The 19331-nt window shown below is 53.1% G+C and overlaps 6 protein-coding genes across 6 annotated transcripts; 4 read left to right on the forward strand and 2 right to left on the reverse strand.

Annotated features, from left to right (window-relative positions):
• The first annotated feature begins 1910 nt into the window (after positions 1 to 1910).
• HER10_EVM0005044 (GRAM domain-containing protein) lies at positions 1911 to 7486 on the forward strand. Its single transcript, XM_035474669.1, has 3 exons — positions 1911 to 3077; positions 3895 to 6626; positions 6677 to 7486. Exons 1-3 carry the CDS (start codon positions 2662 to 2664, stop codon positions 7333 to 7335), a joined length of 3807 nt encoding a protein of 1268 aa, XP_035331449.1. The 5' UTR covers positions 1911 to 2661; the 3' UTR covers positions 7336 to 7486.
• Positions 7487 to 8196: 710 nt separating this feature from the next.
• On the forward strand, positions 8197 to 10658 carry HER10_EVM0009662 (interferon-induced GTP-binding protein Mx1; the record flags this gene model as incomplete). The annotated part of the gene is made up of 4 exons (XM_035479142.1): positions 8197 to 8580; positions 8642 to 8743; positions 8800 to 9768; positions 9819 to 10658. The coding sequence occupies 4 exons, from the start codon at positions 8197 to 8199 to the stop codon at positions 10656 to 10658; spliced, it is 2295 nt and encodes a 764-aa protein (XP_035331736.1).
• A 1128-nt stretch (positions 10659 to 11786) lies between these two features.
• Positions 11787 to 13405, reverse strand: HER10_EVM0004827 (uncharacterized protein; the record flags this gene model as incomplete). The annotated part of the gene is made up of 5 exons (XM_035474458.1): positions 11787 to 12323; positions 12417 to 12791; positions 12852 to 13098; positions 13156 to 13184; positions 13250 to 13405. 5 exons carry the CDS (start codon positions 13403 to 13405, stop codon positions 11787 to 11789), a joined length of 1344 nt encoding a protein of 447 aa, XP_035331436.1.
• Positions 13406 to 14467: 1062 nt separating this feature from the next.
• On the forward strand, positions 14468 to 15505 carry HER10_EVM0002304 (uncharacterized protein; the record flags this gene model as incomplete). The annotated part of the gene is made up of 3 exons (XM_035472021.1): positions 14468 to 14621; positions 14686 to 15107; positions 15197 to 15505. The coding sequence occupies 3 exons, from the start codon at positions 14468 to 14470 to the stop codon at positions 15503 to 15505; spliced, it is 885 nt and encodes a 294-aa protein (XP_035331268.1).
• A 740-nt stretch (positions 15506 to 16245) lies between these two features.
• HER10_EVM0003167 (uncharacterized protein) lies at positions 16246 to 18116 on the forward strand (the record flags this gene model as incomplete). Its single annotated transcript, XM_035472852.1, has 5 exons — positions 16246 to 16617; positions 16736 to 16838; positions 16907 to 16975; positions 17036 to 17614; positions 17689 to 18116. The coding sequence occupies 5 exons, from the start codon at positions 16246 to 16248 to the stop codon at positions 18114 to 18116; spliced, it is 1551 nt and encodes a 516-aa protein (XP_035331330.1).
• Positions 18117 to 18576: 460 nt separating this feature from the next.
• Positions 18577 to 19133, reverse strand: HER10_EVM0001158 (ribose 5-phosphate isomerase B; the record flags this gene model as incomplete). The annotated part of the gene is made up of 3 exons (XM_035470914.1): positions 18577 to 18651; positions 18717 to 18989; positions 19035 to 19133. 3 exons carry the CDS (start codon positions 19131 to 19133, stop codon positions 18577 to 18579), a joined length of 447 nt encoding a protein of 148 aa, XP_035331201.1.
• Positions 19134 to 19331: the final 198 nt, after the last annotated feature.

A 19331-nucleotide genomic window follows, 5' to 3' on the forward strand; every position in this document is an offset into this window, starting at 1 on the left:
GATTGGGCGGTTGGAGTACGTAAGCTTTCCGTTCGTCAAAGCGTCGTCTTCCCGCTGAAGGCCACCCGCGCACCTTGCCAAAATCGTCAAGGTCAAAAGGAAGCAAAGAGACCGATCCCACGTCACCAGGTGCTAGTAATTGCCTCAAGCGACTTGTTGGAAGCTAGCTTTACTTACTGCGACTAATGACATCTCGATGATGTTGCTACAGAATTCAAAAGAGACTTCAGACGGCTTTTGTGAAGGGAAGTTGGTGCCGCTGTACCACAACAGGGCACACTATACAAAACACCGAAACAGTCGAGCAGATCATGATACCGTATGTATTTACAGTCAACATTCAATTGCCAAAGTATTCAAGCCACCAGTCGTCACTTGCATTGTCAAATTTGATATTTTGATAAAAAGTCAAGTAACAGCGACGCCATGTCTGGAGGGTAAGTCGGTAGGAAGTGACTCGTCAATCCAGACCGTGACGATGACAGTAAGTGCCGGAACTGAGTGAGACAGGCCAACACTTTGAGAGATTCTGAATGACGCAAAATGCATGTCAAAGGAACCCAGAAACTCGGGCATCGTGTCTGCGCGTGTTGGAACTTGGCTGCGCTGTGGCTGCCACCTGTTCCCCGCCCTAACAATCGCGAGAGGGGACGGCATTGTCCAATATCCAGTTGCGCGGTGTCTCGTCGCTCCAGAGACGAGCCTATCACGATGAAGGAAAATGAAGGAAAAAGAAGGGCGAAGCACCAATGCAAAGCCGTAGACCGTAACCCGCGAGACACGATCCGCACTTGTGGAGGCCCCTGACGTAGCTATGCTTCCCCCCCCCCGGAGCCAGCACCTGATCCAAACGGGCAACCCAACGGCCACAACCGTCCCGAATCGGGTCAGTCATCGAAACCTTGCTGGGAAAACCACCTGCAAATCTGCCAGACGTGCATGCATCGCCAGGAGGAGGAGCGCGGGCTGGCGGACTGATTCGGGCTGGGTGGGTGAGAAAGGTGGGATGAAAGGCTCCGGGCCAGCCGTTGATACGCTGGTTGGGATCTGCTGGCCTCTCTGGTTCGACCTGCCTAAGGTACGCCAGAGACCATGTGGTGCTGGTGCATCCGGCTAGAGTGGAATGGAGCTCGTCGGCCGGTGGTGAGATGTGATCTGAGCAGTGAGCCGAGACGGGAAGTCGGGAACGCAGGAGATGCTACTTGGTTCTGTTAAGAGACACTCAGCCACATACATAGGTAACTCCGTACTCTTCAGTTTGCTGGGGCCTTGGAGAGATTGACTTTGGGTACATCTGGTGGAATCATCCCGATGCAGGTCCCAGATCCCAGGTGCAACTCGCAGATGGAAAATCATGGGATGTTTGGCTGGCTGGCTGACGTGGAGATGGAATGGGGATTTGCATTTTGGGATTGCGCAGTCGCCGATAGATCCACCGAAAAGAGATGCCACTGCCCACTTCACTGAACCAAAATAGCAGCGCAGTGTCTTTCCCGGATCACGGGTGGCGGGCGTCAATCATATAATGCAGCAGTAACATGGTTTATGGGTGGCTCAGGTCCATTGGGGCTGGCCAGATTGACGGCCCCAGATTCCCGATTCTGAGAGATTCCAGGCTGCTCGTAATAATGGAGAGCTGTCGCCAAGCGGGCAGAAAGAAGCAACCGGCCTTTATGCCAATATGAGTTTGCATTTGGTTATTGTGAGGGTTATGAGGAGAGGGCGGGGACTGGGGGCAATTGGAGGAAGTGAGAACTACCTATGTAAGGTGCCATACGCCGTACAGTAGGTGCTTATGTAACGGGGCTGCACTAACAGATCAAGGTACCCCTTCCGTTTCAAGCCAAGGAGGAAGGAGGAAGGAGGAACCCGCCTGGACCAGGAACTTGCCTCGCCTCCAGTGACGATGACGCTCTTCGTGGAAAGAGAGCTCCGGCTTGGTGGTTCTTGCCTTGGTCAGAGTTGAAACTGACGACCTGGGTTTGGGAAGTGCGACGGGAAGCTCTTACCTTTGGCACGAATAGAAATCAAGGTGGCAACCAGAACCTGGACCTCCTTCCTTCTCGGGTTTTCCATCTTCATTTTCCTTTTGGGTCCCCTCGGCTCCGGCACCGTCTCCAGAGAAATTGCAAACTTTCCCATTTTCCGTGAAGTGCGAACTGCGAACTGCGAACCCATTTTTGCTCTCACCCATGGCTTGACCCATTCACTCATTCATTCATTCACCTTTTCACGTTTGCACTTTGCACCACCTTACAGGCTCACAAACAAGAAACAACAGTAAACGGGCCCCCCGTTTGCATCGCATAAACTCGGAAAACGACAAAACACCCGCGGCTTCGTTTCCGAATAATTCACCGTCATACACAAACAATACACAAGGTCTACAGATACACTCTACGGAGTACACCCCTACCTCGCATCGCACCTCCCTACGGATCCTCTCCAAGCTTGTCTTGTCTTCTCGACCTTAATTTCCATACTGCCAATTCCCTGCACCCGCGGACCATGATCATCGTGCCCACTATTCGCAACCAATGCGCGTATAGCCTTTGACAGCAACAACCCGCCAGACTGCAGACACACATTGCTCGGGAAAGAGTACGAAAATTGCGAGCTTCACGATCCTAGGAAATCACCAGAACCCTGGCCCGGGAAACCATGGACACCGCCAATGAAAGCGGAGGAGCTCTGAGCAAGCTGCTACCAAAGTCAATTGCTGCCAAGCGCCGCCGCAGAAAACAAGAAGCCCAAGAAGATGAAGCCGCTGCCGCCACCGCCGCTTTGCTGATAGGGGTCAAGGGGGAAGAAGTTACCGCTCCAGCTGTTACGCCTCCAGCACTCAGAGACGACGATGCCAGCCATCTGTCCAACAGACGCGACAGCGGCTCTTACGTCCATGACACGGACAGCTTTGCATTGGAAAAAGACGGCTCGACAGGGTTTCCCGACTACGACTACGGCCACTACCCCGAGCACGGCCACGCCGCCCACGACACCCGCGACGCGGACGATGCCAGCACCGAGGAAGCCACAAGCATGCCGTCGCTGGACGAACCTGATATTGACGATCTTCAGTGAGTAGTGTTACTTTCCCGCATGTTTTGTCTCTCTTCATCTCTACTAGTTACCTTCACCTTTTCCTGCTTATTCCTTATCCCGTCTTGCCTACACTACCTATGCACACGGTTGGGGCTGGCTTCTATGCACCCTCATCCTTCAATTCTTCCCACCACCTTACATATGTATGCATCCGAGCGCACTTGTTCCGTGCTCTTCACCACCACCTCACAAGGCCACGTCTTTTCGCGTGGCGCATTCCCCCCATCGTTCAAAGTCGTCACTGGTGTCTCCATCGAATGACGAGGCGAGCTACGAATAGTACCTAGCTGCTATTATTGCGGGTGCTGCGCAACTCGGCCCCAGTCTGCTGGCACAACCCGCAACGGCGCCGTCTCTCTTTTGTGCATATCAAGTGGAGAGACAGAGAAAGGACAGCGGGCTTAGCGTCCGTAGTAGGCTGCTCTGGCCATCCTTGGTCTGACAGTTCTCACTGGTCCGGGGGGTTCTGGGACTGGGAGACTAGCAGACTCGGAGAGGAGGGGGGGCTGATGCGCTCTCCTCTCCTCTCTCTCTCTCTGCTCCGTGGCCCATGGGTCTCAGCTCCCCCTCATCCACTCTCTGCGGCAATCGCCGTATGACAGCTGCCTGGGGGTCCCTTCAGCACATTTAACTCGTGTCCCTGACGAATGTTCCATTTCAAGCGAGTGCGAACAAACGGGGTCAGGGTCGTCCATGTCTCCCCCGACCACCTCCTACTGTTTCGTCTCTCCATGTAACCATCCATACAATACCAACTATCTAACCACGACGATTTCCGCCCCCTCTCATTAGATCTCTTTCTCAGCACTCTCGACCAGGTGCCATATCGACACATCCTTCGCAAATAGGTTACTTGACCACTTCTTCCCCTATTGTTCAGGCAACTCATTTGCCTGAACCCCAACCGCAGATACTGGACGACCAACTCTCCCAGATCGCCTCGGCGCGATCCACTCTCTCCTCTGCCAAGCGGACGCAATCCGTCGAGTCGTCGACAGATTCTTCTTTGCGCTCCAAACGCAGTTTCACAAGTCTTGTGCCACCCAAGAAAAACACCACGAGATCGCCATCCCCCGTTGGCCGTCTCAAAGGTGTTTTTACAAAGTCAAAAAAGACTCCCAGTGCCGCCACAAGCCCCGACCGGTCCCTGGGCGGTGACGAAACCCCCGACCACGACCGAGACACGCGGAGAACAAGAGACCGAGGCAGAGCCACTGCTTCCACCTCTGACCTCACCACAACCACAAAGCCGTTTCTAGACAATTCGACCCCGCCACAACCGGATGCGACGAGCGACGCAGATGCATCTCGCGTAAAACAATCAACAACGCATTCGCCTGAGCGACGTCGCTCCAGAGCCTCCACAAACACATCTCGAATCGACACCTCCTTCGTACCCCAAACCCCGCCCAACGCCGACAAGACGCCCGTCATTGTCAACACCCCTCCGACACCGACCGACCACAACGCACCCTACGCTCAATCTCCTCCGCCGGCCCCAGCTCCGCAGCCCGCTCCCGAGGTTTCTGTCACTGCCTCAGGCAACACGAATGGTGGTTCTGCCACGGGTACTATGCTTGCTCACCGCAGGGGTAGATCAGGATCTGGAAGTATAGGGCCTAGCAAACTGTCCAACATCACCCTCGCGCCTTTGACGCCCACACCCGAGAACGGGACCGCAAGCAACCCAGGAACTCCATCTGGCGGAAGCGGCTTCTTTTCATCCGTCTTTTCGGCTGCGCAAAACGCCGCGACCTCGCTCACAAGTACCATCCAGAATACCGGCATAGGACCAACCCCTCCCAAGAACAAGAACGTAGCTAAACCCCCCGATATCAAGATCGACGAGCAGCCCGAGGTCGAGCCGCCACCTCCATCCGCAACAGGCTCGACCATGGAGAAAGAGCCAGCAGTCAAGACCATTGGGTCGGGCGAGCTAAGCCTCAGTCAATTAGGTATAACGGACACAGCCAGCAATGCAGGAACGCCCATTACAGCAAAATTCCCCGAATCGGACGCACGAGCTAGAAGCGAGTCAGCCCCGACAGACGCTGCCTATGCCGCTGCCACGCGCGACCTCGGAGTAGACGACGGCCGAAACGCGGCGAGACCCCAATCACTGTACGATCCAGGAAGTGCCGGGGACCGAACCCCTCCGCAAGGCAGCATACACGAAGACAAGATTTCAGGAGTCCAACGAAGTGGAAGTATTCGAAGCGCCATTGGACGCCATCGCAAGCGAGGAAGCTCAGCTGTGTCGGGAGGTACGGCTACTACTATTGGCGCTGCCATTGCTGCGGCTAACGCGTCTCTTGCTCACCCTCAAGCCAACGCGAGCGTACCGAAACTTACGGGATTCGCGGTTGCGAGCAAGAAGCGCAATCGAGATTTCCATGGATTTTTCAAGAGCGTGCCCGACGACGATTACCTCATCGAAGACTACAGCTGTGCGTTGCAGCGCGAGATCCTGGCGCACGGCCGCCTGTACGTATCCGAAGGCCACTTGTGCTTTAGCAGCAACATCCTCGGCTGGTCGACCACGCTTGTCATGAGCTTTGACGAAATAGTAAGCGTCGAGAAGCGCAGCACGGCCCTGGTTTTCAAGAACGGACTCATGATCACGACCCTACATGCCAAGCATATTTTCGCCAGCTTCACCAGTCGAGACTCGACTTACGACCTGATTGTCAATATTTGGAAACTTGGTCACCCGACCCTGCAAAGCTCGCTGAACGGAGTGCAGCTCGAGGGTACTGGCGGTGATAAGACAGAAAAGGTTGACGCGAATAGTGCTGTGGTAGCAGATGTTGATGATGGTAGTTTGTCCGGCACCGATGAAGAGAGTGATTCTGGCGATGACGACGACGTTTACGACGAAGATGACGACGCGGAGGACTTGCAAGATGTCACGCAGCTGTCAGAAGTCAACGCTGAGCCCGAAGGCGGAAAGACCGTATCCCGCAAGGTATCTGGCGCAGGTGCTAATGGCGCTGTGGCCGATGTCGTCAAGGAGGCTGTTGGTGCTGCTCCTGGCGGCAATGATTTCCCTGGCCCGGCCACTCATGCGCCAACCGACTGCGGAGACTCTGACACGCATTACGACAGGGTTGTCGGCGACGATGTCATTCCGGCGCCCTTGGGCAAGGTGTATAACTTGCTCTTCGGCCCAGCCTCGGTCACCTGGATGACAAAATGGCTCACTGTTGAGGCCAAGTGCACAGAATTGACCATGGAAGACAAGAAGGGGCTGACTCTCGACAATAAGTCTCGGTATTTCACTTACATCAAGCCTCTCAATGGCGCCATCGGTCCGAAGCAGACAAAATGTCTTGTGACGGAGACTTTAGATCATCTTGATTTTGAGAAAGCCATCAACTTTAGCGTCACTACACAAACCCCAGATGTACCGAACGGCAACATTTTCAGCGTCAAGACAAAGTACTGTTTGACGTGGGCCGACAACAACTCTACCAGAGTGCAATCCAACTGCACTATTGAGTGGACGGGCAAGAGTTGGTTGAAGGGTGAGCTGAACCTGTCTTCTACATCACTGGCATGAACTAACATGATGAAGGTCCAATCGAAAAGGGGGCCAACGATGGCCAGACTCAGTACTGCAAAGACCTCTTTGCCAGTCTGAAATCAGCTGTGTCGACTAAAGCCCGCGCTGGCGGTGCGGGAGCGGGCTCAGGCCCCAAGGGCAAGAAGAAGAGCAAGAAGAGCAAGGCGGCCGGCTCAACAACAGACGCCGAGGACGAGCAGGTTCGTCCCAGACATGTTCCCAAGACAAATTGGGGCCCATTGGAGCCTGTCCGCGGCATTCTCGAGCCAGTTCTCGACATTGCCAAACCACTACTCACGGGCAACATGATGTATGGTCTCCTAGTTGGCCTTCTCGTTGCTACGTGGTTTGGCTTTGGCTTGCCTGGCAGACAAGCGTCTGGAGACATGCGCATGTATGGTTATCCGGATCGTCTTGCGGCGTACGACGAGATGTGGAGGCGCGAAGAGAGTGAGCTTTGGGAGTGGCTGGAGGAAAGAGTTGGGTTGGAGCGCTTGCACGAAGGCAGCTTGCCCATTCGGAAGCGAGCAATGGAGCCAAGCACTGTGGAGGAGAGGGTCAGAGAGGATCGTATGGATGAGCGTGAGATTGAAGAGGCAATCAAGGTGACGGAAGAGAAGCTTAAGGTGTTGAAGGGCGTCATGGACAAGAAGAAGCCAACATCCGGTTGAGGAAATACCCTAGGAACGGGAGGCGGAAAAGTGCAGCGAGTCAGGTTACGGCACGACACAACGTGTCTTCTCATTTCTATGTTTTATTGTGTAGCATATTCAGTAGCGATGCCAACGAGCAATCAGGGCTTGAGTAGATCAGCATCAGCAATGTCATTTTATATCGATAACCCACTGGTCAGTCTCGCTGCGAGGTCTTTTGATGTTGCACACGTTGCTGCAGTAAGAACTCTGAACCGACCATGTAACGATAGATGCGAAGTTGCGGCATGGCCAATTGTCTTCAGTGCTGGTGCGATCCCCTGACTTATTGTGAACGCAAGTTTCCTGATGGGGAGTCCGGGGGCAAGGGCTGTCTTATCTGTTACTTAACTTTGAAGGCAGACACAGAAGACTATTGCTTGCTCCAAAGCTTTTGGATGCACCAATCAAGCGAGTAGGTAGTAGTAGCTTCGAAGAGCTGCATCCTCATGCCTCTTTCTGTCCGACCTTCTCACTTTTGCCGGCAGTAGGGACACGATGGGAAGGGGTCATCTCAACGTGATCCTGCGGAAACCGCCCTTCGTTCTTACATACTCGTTCACCTGACCTGGAAGGCACGCTTCTACCAATCGTCTGACCTTTGAGCAGCAGGTGTCTGCCTACCTTCATCTTGTTCTCGTTTGCCACTTCACAAACCTCGAAGACGCAGCTTGCCTCCATCGAACACGACAACACAATCCGTTTTCCTCCGCCAACTATCCAACATTGTCTCGAGTTTATTCTTCGTGTCCTCGTGCTTTTGTCTACTATTCCATCACCTTCATTCTTCACTACTCAAGGTTACTGATATCAGAGACAATTTACGGAGGGAGAATCAACATGGCAGGCAAACACAACCACCACAACGGCGACAACCCTGCCAGTGTGTGGCTCCGCGACGATGCCTGCATGCAAACTATTGAGAAACTCCGCGTTCTCGGCGTCGCCGACCTTATTCCCCTGCCGCAAGTTGTCGTGGTAGGTGACCCGTCTTCGGGTAAGAGTTCTGTCCTGGAGTGCATGACGGGTTTGGCCTTCCCCCGCGGTCCTGAGCTCTGCACCCGTTACGCGACCCAAATCGCTTGTCGCCGCGATGCCTCCGAGACCGTCCGGATCTCTATCGTTCCGAGCCAGGATTCCAACGAGGATCGAAAGGTGCGACTGAAGAAGTTTGGTTTCTCTGTTAAGGAGAACGACCTGGAGTTGGCGGATGTCTTTATGAAGGTAAGTGAAACCCGCGTTGGGAGGCCACCGTTGTGATGCTGATAAGTACGACCTCCCTCAGGCGAACGAAGCCATGGAACTTCGCGATATCAACGATGGGGACGCTTCAAAGCTACCGGTCTTTGCTGAAGACATTCTCAAGATTGAGATCAATAGCCCGGACGTACGTCCAACTCCGATATTGTCGATTTGTAAAACTTGCTGACCTTGGAACGCCAGCAATATCACTTGACTATCATCGACGTCCCGGGTATTTTCCGCACGCCTACAAAGGGCATGACCACCAACGATGACATTGCTATCGTCAGAAACATAGTCAACAGATACATCAAAGATCAGCGTACCATCATTCTGGCAGTCATCCCTTGCAATGTCGACGCATCAACCCAGGAGGCTCTCACTCTTGCCAAAGAAGTCGATCCAGAGGGGCTTCGAACTATAGGTGTTCTCACCAAGCCCGACCTTGCCACCGAGCGCGTCACTCAGCAGATCGTATGCGAACTTATTGAGGGTAAACGCCATCCCCTCCGCCTCGGATACTGTGTGGTGAAGAATCGGAGCGACGACGAAGGAACCTCAACGAAGACAGACCGAATCTCATCGGAGAAGGAGTTCTTTTCTAAACGTCCGTGGAACAGGATCAAATCGACATTTCGGATTGGTGTTAGCGGCCTCGGTATCCGTCTGCGAGAATTGCTTGGCGACCTTTTCAAGAAGGATCATAAGTACATCGAGGCCAAAATACGTCATAGACTCAATAACACTGAGACTTTTCTCAGTCGCCTAGGTCCTTCGCGATCTCGAGCGGATGCTCAGCGACGATACCTTGCCAATATTGCGTCAGGTTTCCAAGAGGTTTGTATTCGAGCTCGAGACGGAAATTACAGCGGAATGGGTATGTTCCAAGACGACGTACACTTTCGACTCATCACATGCATCGTCAATCTGAATGAGTCATTCAATAAGGACCTCACATCGTGTGGCCATACACTTGAGTTTGACGGCCAAAGCGAGGAGGAAGTCGGTCCTGGTCCTGGATTCAGGGTACCTATGGACGAGCAGTCAACTCATTGTCTCGGTGATATCCTGAAGCATATGGATTACGAATGCCCCAAGCCAGTACAAGGCTTACTTCTGGGCCGTATTGAAAATCTCTTTCATCGATCTCGCACTGCCGAGATTGGCTCGGTAAGTACTATTCTGATAACACATCATGCTCAGCATTAACAAAAGTCTAGTTTCCAGGCTCATTGCTAGCACAGGCCTTCAAGGAGCAGACCCAGAGGTGGGAGCCCCTGGTTTTGAAGCATGTTAGTCAGGTGATCGTGGTCATTCACACGTTCATTCGCCTAACACTGCAACACAAATGGGAAGGCGACAGCAACACATTTGAGATGTTGCATAACCACCTTCTGTTGCCCAAGCTCCGTGCAGCTTATCAGCGAGCTTTGGATCATGCTCAGTTCCTCCTTGAAGTCGAGCTTAGTGGACAGCCCTACACCATGAACCACTACTTCGACATCAATCTCCAAGTTTCACAGGCCACCAGACTTCAGCAAGCGATCAACAAGACCATTGGCCCGGAGAGCGTCCGAAACGTCGATGGCGCTACTGCAAGCAAACCGAGCACGAACGCAAGTCCTGCTTCCGGAGAAAACACGCTGGGAGCGAACAAAAACAACGGAAGTCCCTTCAATTTTACGTCTCAGCAAGAAGACGGGTCTTCCGGAGCTGCAGGCTGGTGGGTGCCAAAGTCAATGCTCTCCAAGCTTACAACCGATCGTTCCAACGCTAAGCAGGTCAGAGAGGATATCCACGACGCCCTCCGTAGCTACTACATGGTCGCTCGGAAGCGATTCGTTGATGTTGTGCTGCAGCAGGTCATATTTCACTTCTTGCTCGATTCCAAGACCAGCCCTCTCAAGATCTTCACCCCTGACCTGGTCATGATCCTAGATGACACGATACTCAAGATTATTGCCGGAGAGAACGCAGCGATGCGGGATAGACGCGAGGCTCTCGCTCAAACCATTTTTAACTTGAACCTCGCGCTGCAGGAGCTGGAAGATACCAAGTAAGATTCCCTAGGGATTCACGTTGTGTTGGTTTCCAAAGTTTTCGGGTTTCCATAGGTACCATGGCTTACTAGGTATGCATCATCAACCCTGCATCGTAGAGTTACAGAAAAGAAATTGTGGTTTCCGTCCGTTATCGTTTCAGCCTTGTGGCAACAGAGCCGATGCAAGTGAAAAGAGCGTGTGCTCCTCCGTATTTGGGTGATACTTTCAAGGAGGCTTTCTAGTAGCCAAGGATGTGACAAGGTGTCTTGTCGCTGGGTAATTATCTTATGTGTAACACATAGCGATGACCCAAATTGCTTCTGCTCGACCCGACCATCATGTTCCTGGGGACGCCTATCCCTTCAACGAGGGTTTGCTTGGCGTACATCATGTCGTTGCTGTAAATCGTGAATAACGAAGAAAGAAGGAAATCACGAAGCAAGAAACCGGTCACAATCTCGAACCAAAGCTTGAATTTCCCGCAGGCTGCCTACCAGTTGGCCTGGTTGCCAGTGTCTGCGGGCGCATGCCGCCGGCTGAAGTAGACGTCTGGCTTCGTACTGAGTCCGACTGCGAGGCTGGCGAGGTGGTCAAGAATATAGTCAGCATTGGGGATTTGCTTGATTATTGAGCGGTGTCGAAGTTTGCAGACGGCTTCTATGGGACAGGGTGCTATGTGGGCCAGTGCGAAGATGTGGTTTTCTATCTCAGTCTGACCACCGGTCCACGGCGTGCAACCAGTCGGCATTGTCGTGGCGGGGCCGAAGTAAATCACAAATCAGTCGCAGAGATCCTTCGGCTCTCTCTGCATCGTATTCTAAGGACGACTGGAGATACAAAGAGTTTGACGCCCTGGATTGTGAACGCGGACCTCTGTTTTCAGTAGTGTTCGTGGCACTACTTACTTTTGCATCTGGCTTTGAGTTTTCAGGCCAGGTAGAGGGCCTACATAATCTTGCACCCAATAGGTCAGCTATGTTGTCTGATGTCTCAGCGTGGCGTAATTCCGTATAAATATGGCACTTCCAGCTGCTTTTGTGTAACGTCAAACTTTAAACCAGCGTCTTAGTTCTACGGAAACTAGAATCTTATTAGACATGTTTCTATTAATCCTATTACATGGCGACCCAGCTCACGCAAGAGCAATCATGCCGACCTCATCTCTCTTCTCAAAAAGACGTGAAGCGCAACATACGACACCACACCCGTAAAACACAACCCGCTAATAACGCCGAATCCCATCAGATATTTCGGCGCGTCCTTGGACGGGAACAGGTATGCCCCGTAAATCTGCGCCAGGTTGCCCATGGCGTTCACAAACGCCAGCGAAATCGCCCGCGTCTCGTTGGGCATGGACCCGAAGCTCACCGAGGCGTACGAGAGCGCAAGCCCGTTGGAGGCCCAGAGGCCGGAGGCCATGACGACGAGCAGGGCGTAGCGCGCCCTGAAGTCGTAGACGACGCAGGTGACGACGGCGCAGAGCATGGCGACGGTCATCCAGGCGCCGAGGATGAGGCCGCGGAAGCGCGAGTGGCGGTCGGCGAAGTAGCCCGTCACGGCGGTGGAGACGAAGGCGATGCCGAAGATGGGAATGGTCATGTATTGGGCGGCGGTGGATTTGTAGCCGAGGCCTGAGACGAGGGTCGGGTAGAAGTAGGAGAGCGTTGAGGAGCCGACGATAGCCTGTGGAGGAAGAGGAGATGTTAGCTTTTCCTGACTCCTTTGGTCTTGAAGATAAAAGGGGAAGGGAGGGGGTTGTTTGCGGGTTCAACTTACCATGTAGCCAACGACAAAGAGCCAGGTCCTCCAGCTCATCATGCTGAGCTTAAAGGCAGCCCAATGTCCCAGCCGAGGCTCCTCTTCCGTCCTGAGATGTTCCGCCGCGCTCTGGAGCCTCCGAATCGCCAGCTCCCTCTCCTTTTCACTAAACTTCTTCAACGAAGTATTCGCCGGGAAGTCAGGCAGCGCAAAAAACGCAACCAGCGCAGCGCCCACCGTCGCGGCCCCCTCGACGACAAACAACCACCGCCACCCGGCGATCCCATGTGCCCCGTCCAGTCCGCTGGTAATGGAGCCGGCCAACAACCCGCCAAAGGCGCCCGACAAGATGGCCGCAGAAATATAGACGGCGAACCTCTTGCTCTGCTCCTCCTTTTTGTACCACGAGGAGAGAAGCAGCAAGACGCCGGGGGCGAAGCCGGATTCGAGGACGCCCATGACGACGCGGAAGCCGATGAGGGCCTTGTAGGTGGGCGTGAAGGCCATGCCGATGGTGACGGAGCCCCATAGGCACATTATGCCGGGGAGGTAGAGGGAGGGGTGGGTGCGGGTTAGGACCATGTTGGAGGGTACCTCGAAGAGGACGTAGCCTACGAAGAAGACGACGAGGGCGATTGAGTAGCGGGAGGAGTCGAGGTCGAGGTCGCGGTCCATGCCGGCGATTTTGGCGTTGCCGATGCTGTGGATATTGTCAGTTTAGGGGGGTTCGAGGTTGTGTTTTGGTGTGAGAGCGTACTTTGTTCTGTCCATGTAAGACAGGAGATACTGGGAACCATCGATGTTAGAAGCGTTTTTTGTTTAGAGAGAATTATTCTGATCGAGTTACGAACCATGACGAAGATTAGAGGAAGCAAGTAGAGGTCAATCTTGCGGACCAGTTTCTTCTCTTCGTCGCTGTCGGGGACGTAGTCGTCTACGCCCACCAGCTCCACGCTCTTGGAGAGAGCATGTTCATGCTCGTTGCTTGCAGTCTCGTTCTTCTCCATTGCCGGTGATGTTTTGTCGGTTGACTGGGAGTTTTGGAAAGTTAACAAGGCCCAATAACACTCTCGAAATCTTCAAGAGGACTATTGGATAGGAGAAGTATAGAAGCAGAGTTCCAAACAGATGCCCAGAGTTGCCGATCGAAAGCCAACCGAAATCAACTGGCAAGTAAAAGTGTCTTAAGTATTTCGAAACTGTCTCCCTTTCTCTCGCATAATTGCTTTCGGCCGAGGAAACAGTAGACAGGCTTGCTACCGATAGCGTCCGAGTAATACTTGTCAGCTTTGATGAAAAGTTGCCTTGGTGGTCTTGAAGTGCGGCGTGCCGCCCTTGCCAGCTTACACGCGACTTGTCTAGAGGCAGCCTGGTTTCGTATGGTGGTCGTACGACCAACGAGGGTTCGTAGATCATCTGAACTAAGTCATTTGGCATGTTTTCTCCCCCAATCTGGGGAACCGGGGGGCCCTCAGACGAATCTTCCGAATTTTGCGGGGTCTGGGGGAGGGAGACCCCGGAAGGGCAATCAACTAGCAAACTAGCGCAAGTCAGATGGAGGGCGTGCTGCCGCGACTCGGGGACAATGGAAAATAATGGGGCTGGGAGTAATCGAAACTAGCCCAGTTCTTGGAAGGACCGCGTCTCGAGGCAAGCGGGTTTCCAGGAATGGGTTGCAACTTGCAATGCAAACACCGGCTCGTGGGTTATTTGTCGTGTGTGTAGCAAGTTGAGAAACATGCGGCTGTAAGTGACACAACACGGTCCGGAGTTACCACACGATGACCCGTCTACAGCCGATCCGGAAGCTGCATCCGCACCGGACCGCGTGTCGGGAGCCTCCTGGTGTTCGATCTCCGAGGAACCCCACGGCGCCGGTGAGTATTGCGTTCAACAACGTTCCCCTCGCCCGTTCCTCTGTTTACTTAAGGCAAGGAAAGGTATTCTGTATCTCTCAGCTTACGATACCATCTACAAGTCAATTCACCAGCTCTGTTAGTCGTTGCATCTGAATCAAAGCCGGCTTCAATCTTTCTGTTCTGCGCATCACACACATCTACATCTTCACAATGACTGGCTCATCTGACCAAAACGGCAACGGGACCGCCGCAATCCCCACCAACGGCACCACCAACGGCACAAACGATGCCCCGGCCTACCTCAGCACGCTGCCTCCAGCCGGCGCTGACTGGAAGGTCTCTCTCAAGGACAAGGTCATCGCAAGTAAGTATCCTGACGAAATACAAAGCAGAGAGGTCGTCCATATACTTACGCCGTCCACAAAAAGTTTCGGGTGCAAACCAGGGCATCGGCCTAGGCATCGCAGAAGTCTGCCTCGCCAACGACGCCGCATGCGTGTACAGCCTGGACATCACCGAGCCGGCGGAGCACTTCGCCGCCCTGCTCAAGCGGTTCCCCGGCAAGCTCGCGTTCCAGCACTGCGACGTCACGGACTACGCGAGCGTCGCGGCGGCCGTCGACGCCGTGGTGGCCGCGACGGGCCGCTTCGACGGCATGGTCGCCAACGCCGGCGCGACCAAGCACCAGCCCGCGCTCGACTTCACGCCGGAGCAGTTTGACCGGCTCTTCAAGCTCAACGTCAACGGGTCTTGGAATTGTGCGACGGCCGCCGCGAGGGCGTTTATCAAGCTCGGGTGTAAGGGGAGCATCGTCTTCACTGCGAGTATGACTTCGTACAGACCGAACCGGGTAAGTCCTTGTGCGTGTGGTGGTTGAGGTGGTGGTTGAGGTGATGAAGACGAGGGTTTCCTTGACTGACTTTTTTTGGTGCTTCATAGGCTGCTCCCTCTGCACCGTATGGTGCGACCAAGGGTGCCATCCGCAACATGACACATACGCTGGCCATGGAGTGGGCCGAGCATGGCATCCGTGTCAACTCAATCTCGCCTGGCTTCGTCAAGACTGCGTTGACGTATTACGTCGAGACCTCGCCTGACTGGGACACCAAGATGAAGTATTACGGTGGGATGCCGCGTCTGGCACTGCCTCAGGAGCTGGGCGGCGCCTACGTCTACTTGTTGAGCGAGACGGCTTCTTACACAACAGGTATCGATATCCCCATAGCAGGCATTGTTGGTGCTTGGTAGAGAAAGAGAGATAGAAAAGATACCCGGTCCCAATGTTAAGAGAATCAATGACGTATTATGAGCAGATTGATGCATGGGCAAATAGTTGATGTATTCGAGGAGCTCGGGAAGGTGGAATCTTTCCCTGATGGCTGAGCACTGAAGGGAATTCATCAATACAAACATATACTTTGGTAGTATGCGAACTTTTGACTATCTAGCCGTCGTTGATCCTTACAACTCAAATTAGTCTTCAGGGAGCGGCGATTCCCTAAATCCCGAAGTTCCTTCAAACTCTTTCTGAGCTTCCACGTCACCTCAGACAGTCTTTAAACCTGAAGTATCCCACCGGCGTCACGATGATCTGCACGGTACCATTTATAGACTGCGGTGAAATGACGACAAAATGATTGGCGCCCGGGCGCCTGCTAATTATGCTAGTATTCACTTAGCCCCTCAATGGAAATGCTCTGTAACATCGATCACAGCTCAGTAGTATCTCAGTTACAGTGCGGAGCCAGGCTATGTCCGAAAGTCCGTTCGACGTTTGGTCAAATTCATCGTTTCTATGTCTAGCTGTTTGGACACTCATATTATCATGAGGTTTCTCTGCCGGGCCCGAAATCAATATAAATGCTGCCATTTCCGTAGCAAATGTCAATCCCTTTCCCAACAAGTCAGCATCAGATCCATCTCCATCATCTCATTACCACTCGAGTCAACAACTATTCCAACATCTCGAAGTCACACACATTTGCGCAATGACGCTCCTTGACAACGCCACCTCGAGCACGCAAGCCGCAGCCGGCCAATATGAAGGCTTCAGAGACTATCAACCGCATTTTCTATTGGGCCTTGCCTTGGTCGTTATACTATATGGCTTCCTGCGCAACGACGACGCCAGGAAACTGCCCATCATCAACCCACAGAAATGGTTTCAACTGACCGCCTCCGAGTCTATTATGTCGTTTGCCTTAGCTGGGCGGGAAGTTCTCGAAGAGGCCAGACGAAGATTCGGGGCTACGCCGTTTCGCGTCTTGACGGACCAGGGGAAATTCATCATGCTTTTGCCGCAGCACGGCGAGGAGATCCGTAACGATCCTCGCTTTAGCGTTGATGAGCCTATCATTGAAGTAAGCTACAAAATCCATATCTTCTGACTACTCCGTCAATTTCACCATCCCATCGCTCTGGATGTTTAAATGATGACATGGGTTGGTGTCGTGTTGCTGACAAGAATTCATTGTGCAGTTATTTCAGGCCAAATATCCTGGATTTGAACCTTTCATGGAGGGCGCCATTCCTACAAAGCCTCTGCAAAATGTGGTCAAATTACGTGTTACAAAGTCTCTAGGTTAGTTTCTGATGCTTCCTCCCTATTCTGTCGATGAAAACCTGACTAACAAGAGAACACTACCGCAGCGAAGGTCACCCAGCCTTTGTCAGATGAATGCGCAGTGACACTTCAAGAGTTTCTTGGTGACACAAAAGGTTCTGCAAACATCTAAAGACTTGGTCAAAAAGTAGAGCAAAGACTGACACTGAAGACAGAACCACAAGAGATTGTCCTCAGAGACTTGATCATCCGCCTCATTTCGAGAATGTCAGGTCGCGTATTCGTCGGCGAGAACCTGTGCCGTAACGAGCGTTGGCTTGACCTCGTCATCAACTATGGCGAAAACAGCGTCTTGGGTATGCGTAAACTGCGCCTCTGGCCAAGTTTCCTCAAGACCATGGCCACCAACTGGATTCCCGAATGCAGAGACCTCAAAGCTCAGGTAAAGGAGGCCTGGGATCTCGTCGCTGCGGAGCTGGAGGCGCGGCACGCTAAGAACGATGGCAAGGAGTATAACGACACCATCTACTGGTTCGAAGAGCTCGCTGCTGGGAAGCCGTACAACTTTGGGGCGTCGCAGCTGATGCTGGCGGTCGTGTCTATCGGCACGACGTCTGATCTCATCGCGCAAACCTTGGTCGATATATTTCAGCACCCCGAGCTGATTGAGCCGTTGAGAGAGGAGATTACCGCATGTCTCGAGAAAGAGGGGTGGAAGAAAACGGCGCTTTACAACATGAAACTTCTTGACAGTGTTCTCAATGAGAGCCAGCGCCTTAAGCCCAACCAGATTTGTAAGTGATCAAAATCCTCCAAGATCCGATTCGGTACCAGTACATAGTATTTGGCTGACGAAAATTTTCGGTAGCCTCGATGTTTCGGCAAGCCACCGCCAACGTCACTTTGTCCGACGGCACCAAGATTCCAAAGGGTCACACTGTCGCAGTCTCGACTGAACGAATGAGAGACCCGGCATTCTACGAGAACCCCAATGAGTTTGACGGCTACCGTTTCCTACGTATGCGGGAGAGCGGTAAGCCGGGGCAAGAGGCTGCTGCTCAGCTGGTGACCACGAGCGTCAACCATCTTGGCTTCGGCCATGGGGAGCACGGCTGTCCGGGACGCTTCTTCGCGGCCAGTGAGGCAAAGATCACCATTGCTCATCTGCTCCTGAAGTACGATTGGAAGTATGACAACTCGTACAAGATTAAGTTGCGGAAGCACGGATTTGCGGAGGAAGTCGACCCCGACCTCAAGGTTACTTGCAAGCGCCGAGAGGTGGAAGTTCCTTTGTAATGTGCTGGATTAGAGCTGCGGGAAGTTTGTCATATAGAGTTTCTTTGTGGTATGGGAAATCGAAATTGTACGTAAGCTTAGAGCCGAATGCACATAGGATCGGAATACACAGTAAAGATTAAGTGCTTCATATACCCCCCAAAGTCCAAACCTCTCACCAGCCAGCAGGCGCCCGTCTAGGTCGACGGGTCAGGTCAAACTGGCTGGGTGGTGGAGTGATTTATGGTCAACAATCAATTCATATGCCAACTAGCCTACTCGACGACAGGCTTAACGATCGAGTTCGAGTCCCGGAATGAGCACCAAGAGATGTAGCCCCCAATCGCCACCGGGGAGGTGAACTCTTTTTTGTAGTCTCCATGACCTTTTGGCTCTGATATCAGGTGACTAGCCGCCAGGTGCCGTGCACTTTTCCTACCAAGATATTTCTGTTCGGACCGTTACCCCCTACCGTTGTCCTTCAAGCCTTGATCCCACCCGACTGCTTCAAATCATAATCATCAATGACCTTGACCTTTGCTGCTGATGCAGATGTCTTTAGACAACAATGTCAGCTCTTAAAGGCGCTAAGATGTAAAGGGGGCCATAGTCTCAACTTACAGGATCAAACTCGTATCCCAACCACTCACCAACCAACCGCCTCGCAAGCTCAACTCCAATAACGCGTTGACCGAGACACAGCACCTGCGCATTGTTGCTCTTGACTGCTCTTTCCACTGAAAAGCTGTCGTGCGCCGTCACTGCCCGGACGCCGGGGACTTTATTCGCCGAGATGGCGACGCCGAGCCCCGTGCCGCAGATGAGGATAGCCCGGTCGACCTTGCCGCTGGCGACGGCCTCGGCAGCGGCAAGAGCGAAGTGTGCGTATGCCGTCTTATCTGTCGCAGAGTTGGGACCGAAATCTACGACTGTGCTTACTCGAGGGTCAGCTTCCAGATCCTTGGAGATTGTGGCCTTGTAGTCGAAGCCGGCGTCGTCGCCGCCCATGGCAATACGGAGACCGTTGGTTACAGCCATTTTTAAAGTTCGAGGAAGAGTACTGCAGAAGAAGAAGTATTATTGGCTTGCTTGGTGTCAACCAAAGCTCGGTAAGATGAAGGAATTTGCAGAGGAGTACCAAGAAAGAATGAAGCCGCGTTCACGGATGAAGCGACTAGCAAATGACGGGGTTTCGCTGACTGGTTCAAATGTCGCGAGATTGAAACAGACTGAATC

Source organism: Colletotrichum scovillei (assembly GCF_011075155.1).
Source record: "Colletotrichum scovillei strain TJNH1 chromosome Unknown Contig00007, whole genome shotgun sequence".
Classification (NCBI taxonomy): Eukaryota; Fungi; Ascomycota; class Sordariomycetes; order Glomerellales; family Glomerellaceae; genus Colletotrichum; species Colletotrichum scovillei.

Coding starts and splice junctions, on each gene's coding strand:
- HER10_EVM0005044 (XM_035474669.1), top strand. CDS start 2,662: ATGGACACCGCCAATGAAAGCGGAGGAGCTCTGAGCAAGCTGCTACCA. Junction 3,078..3,894: donor CCTGATATTGACGATCTTCA/GTGAGTAGTGTT, acceptor CCCTCTCATTAG/ATCTCTTTCTCAGCACTCTC. Junction 6,627..6,676: donor GGGCAAGAGTTGGTTGAAGG/GTGAGCTGAACC, acceptor AACATGATGAAG/GTCCAATCGAAAAGGGGGCC.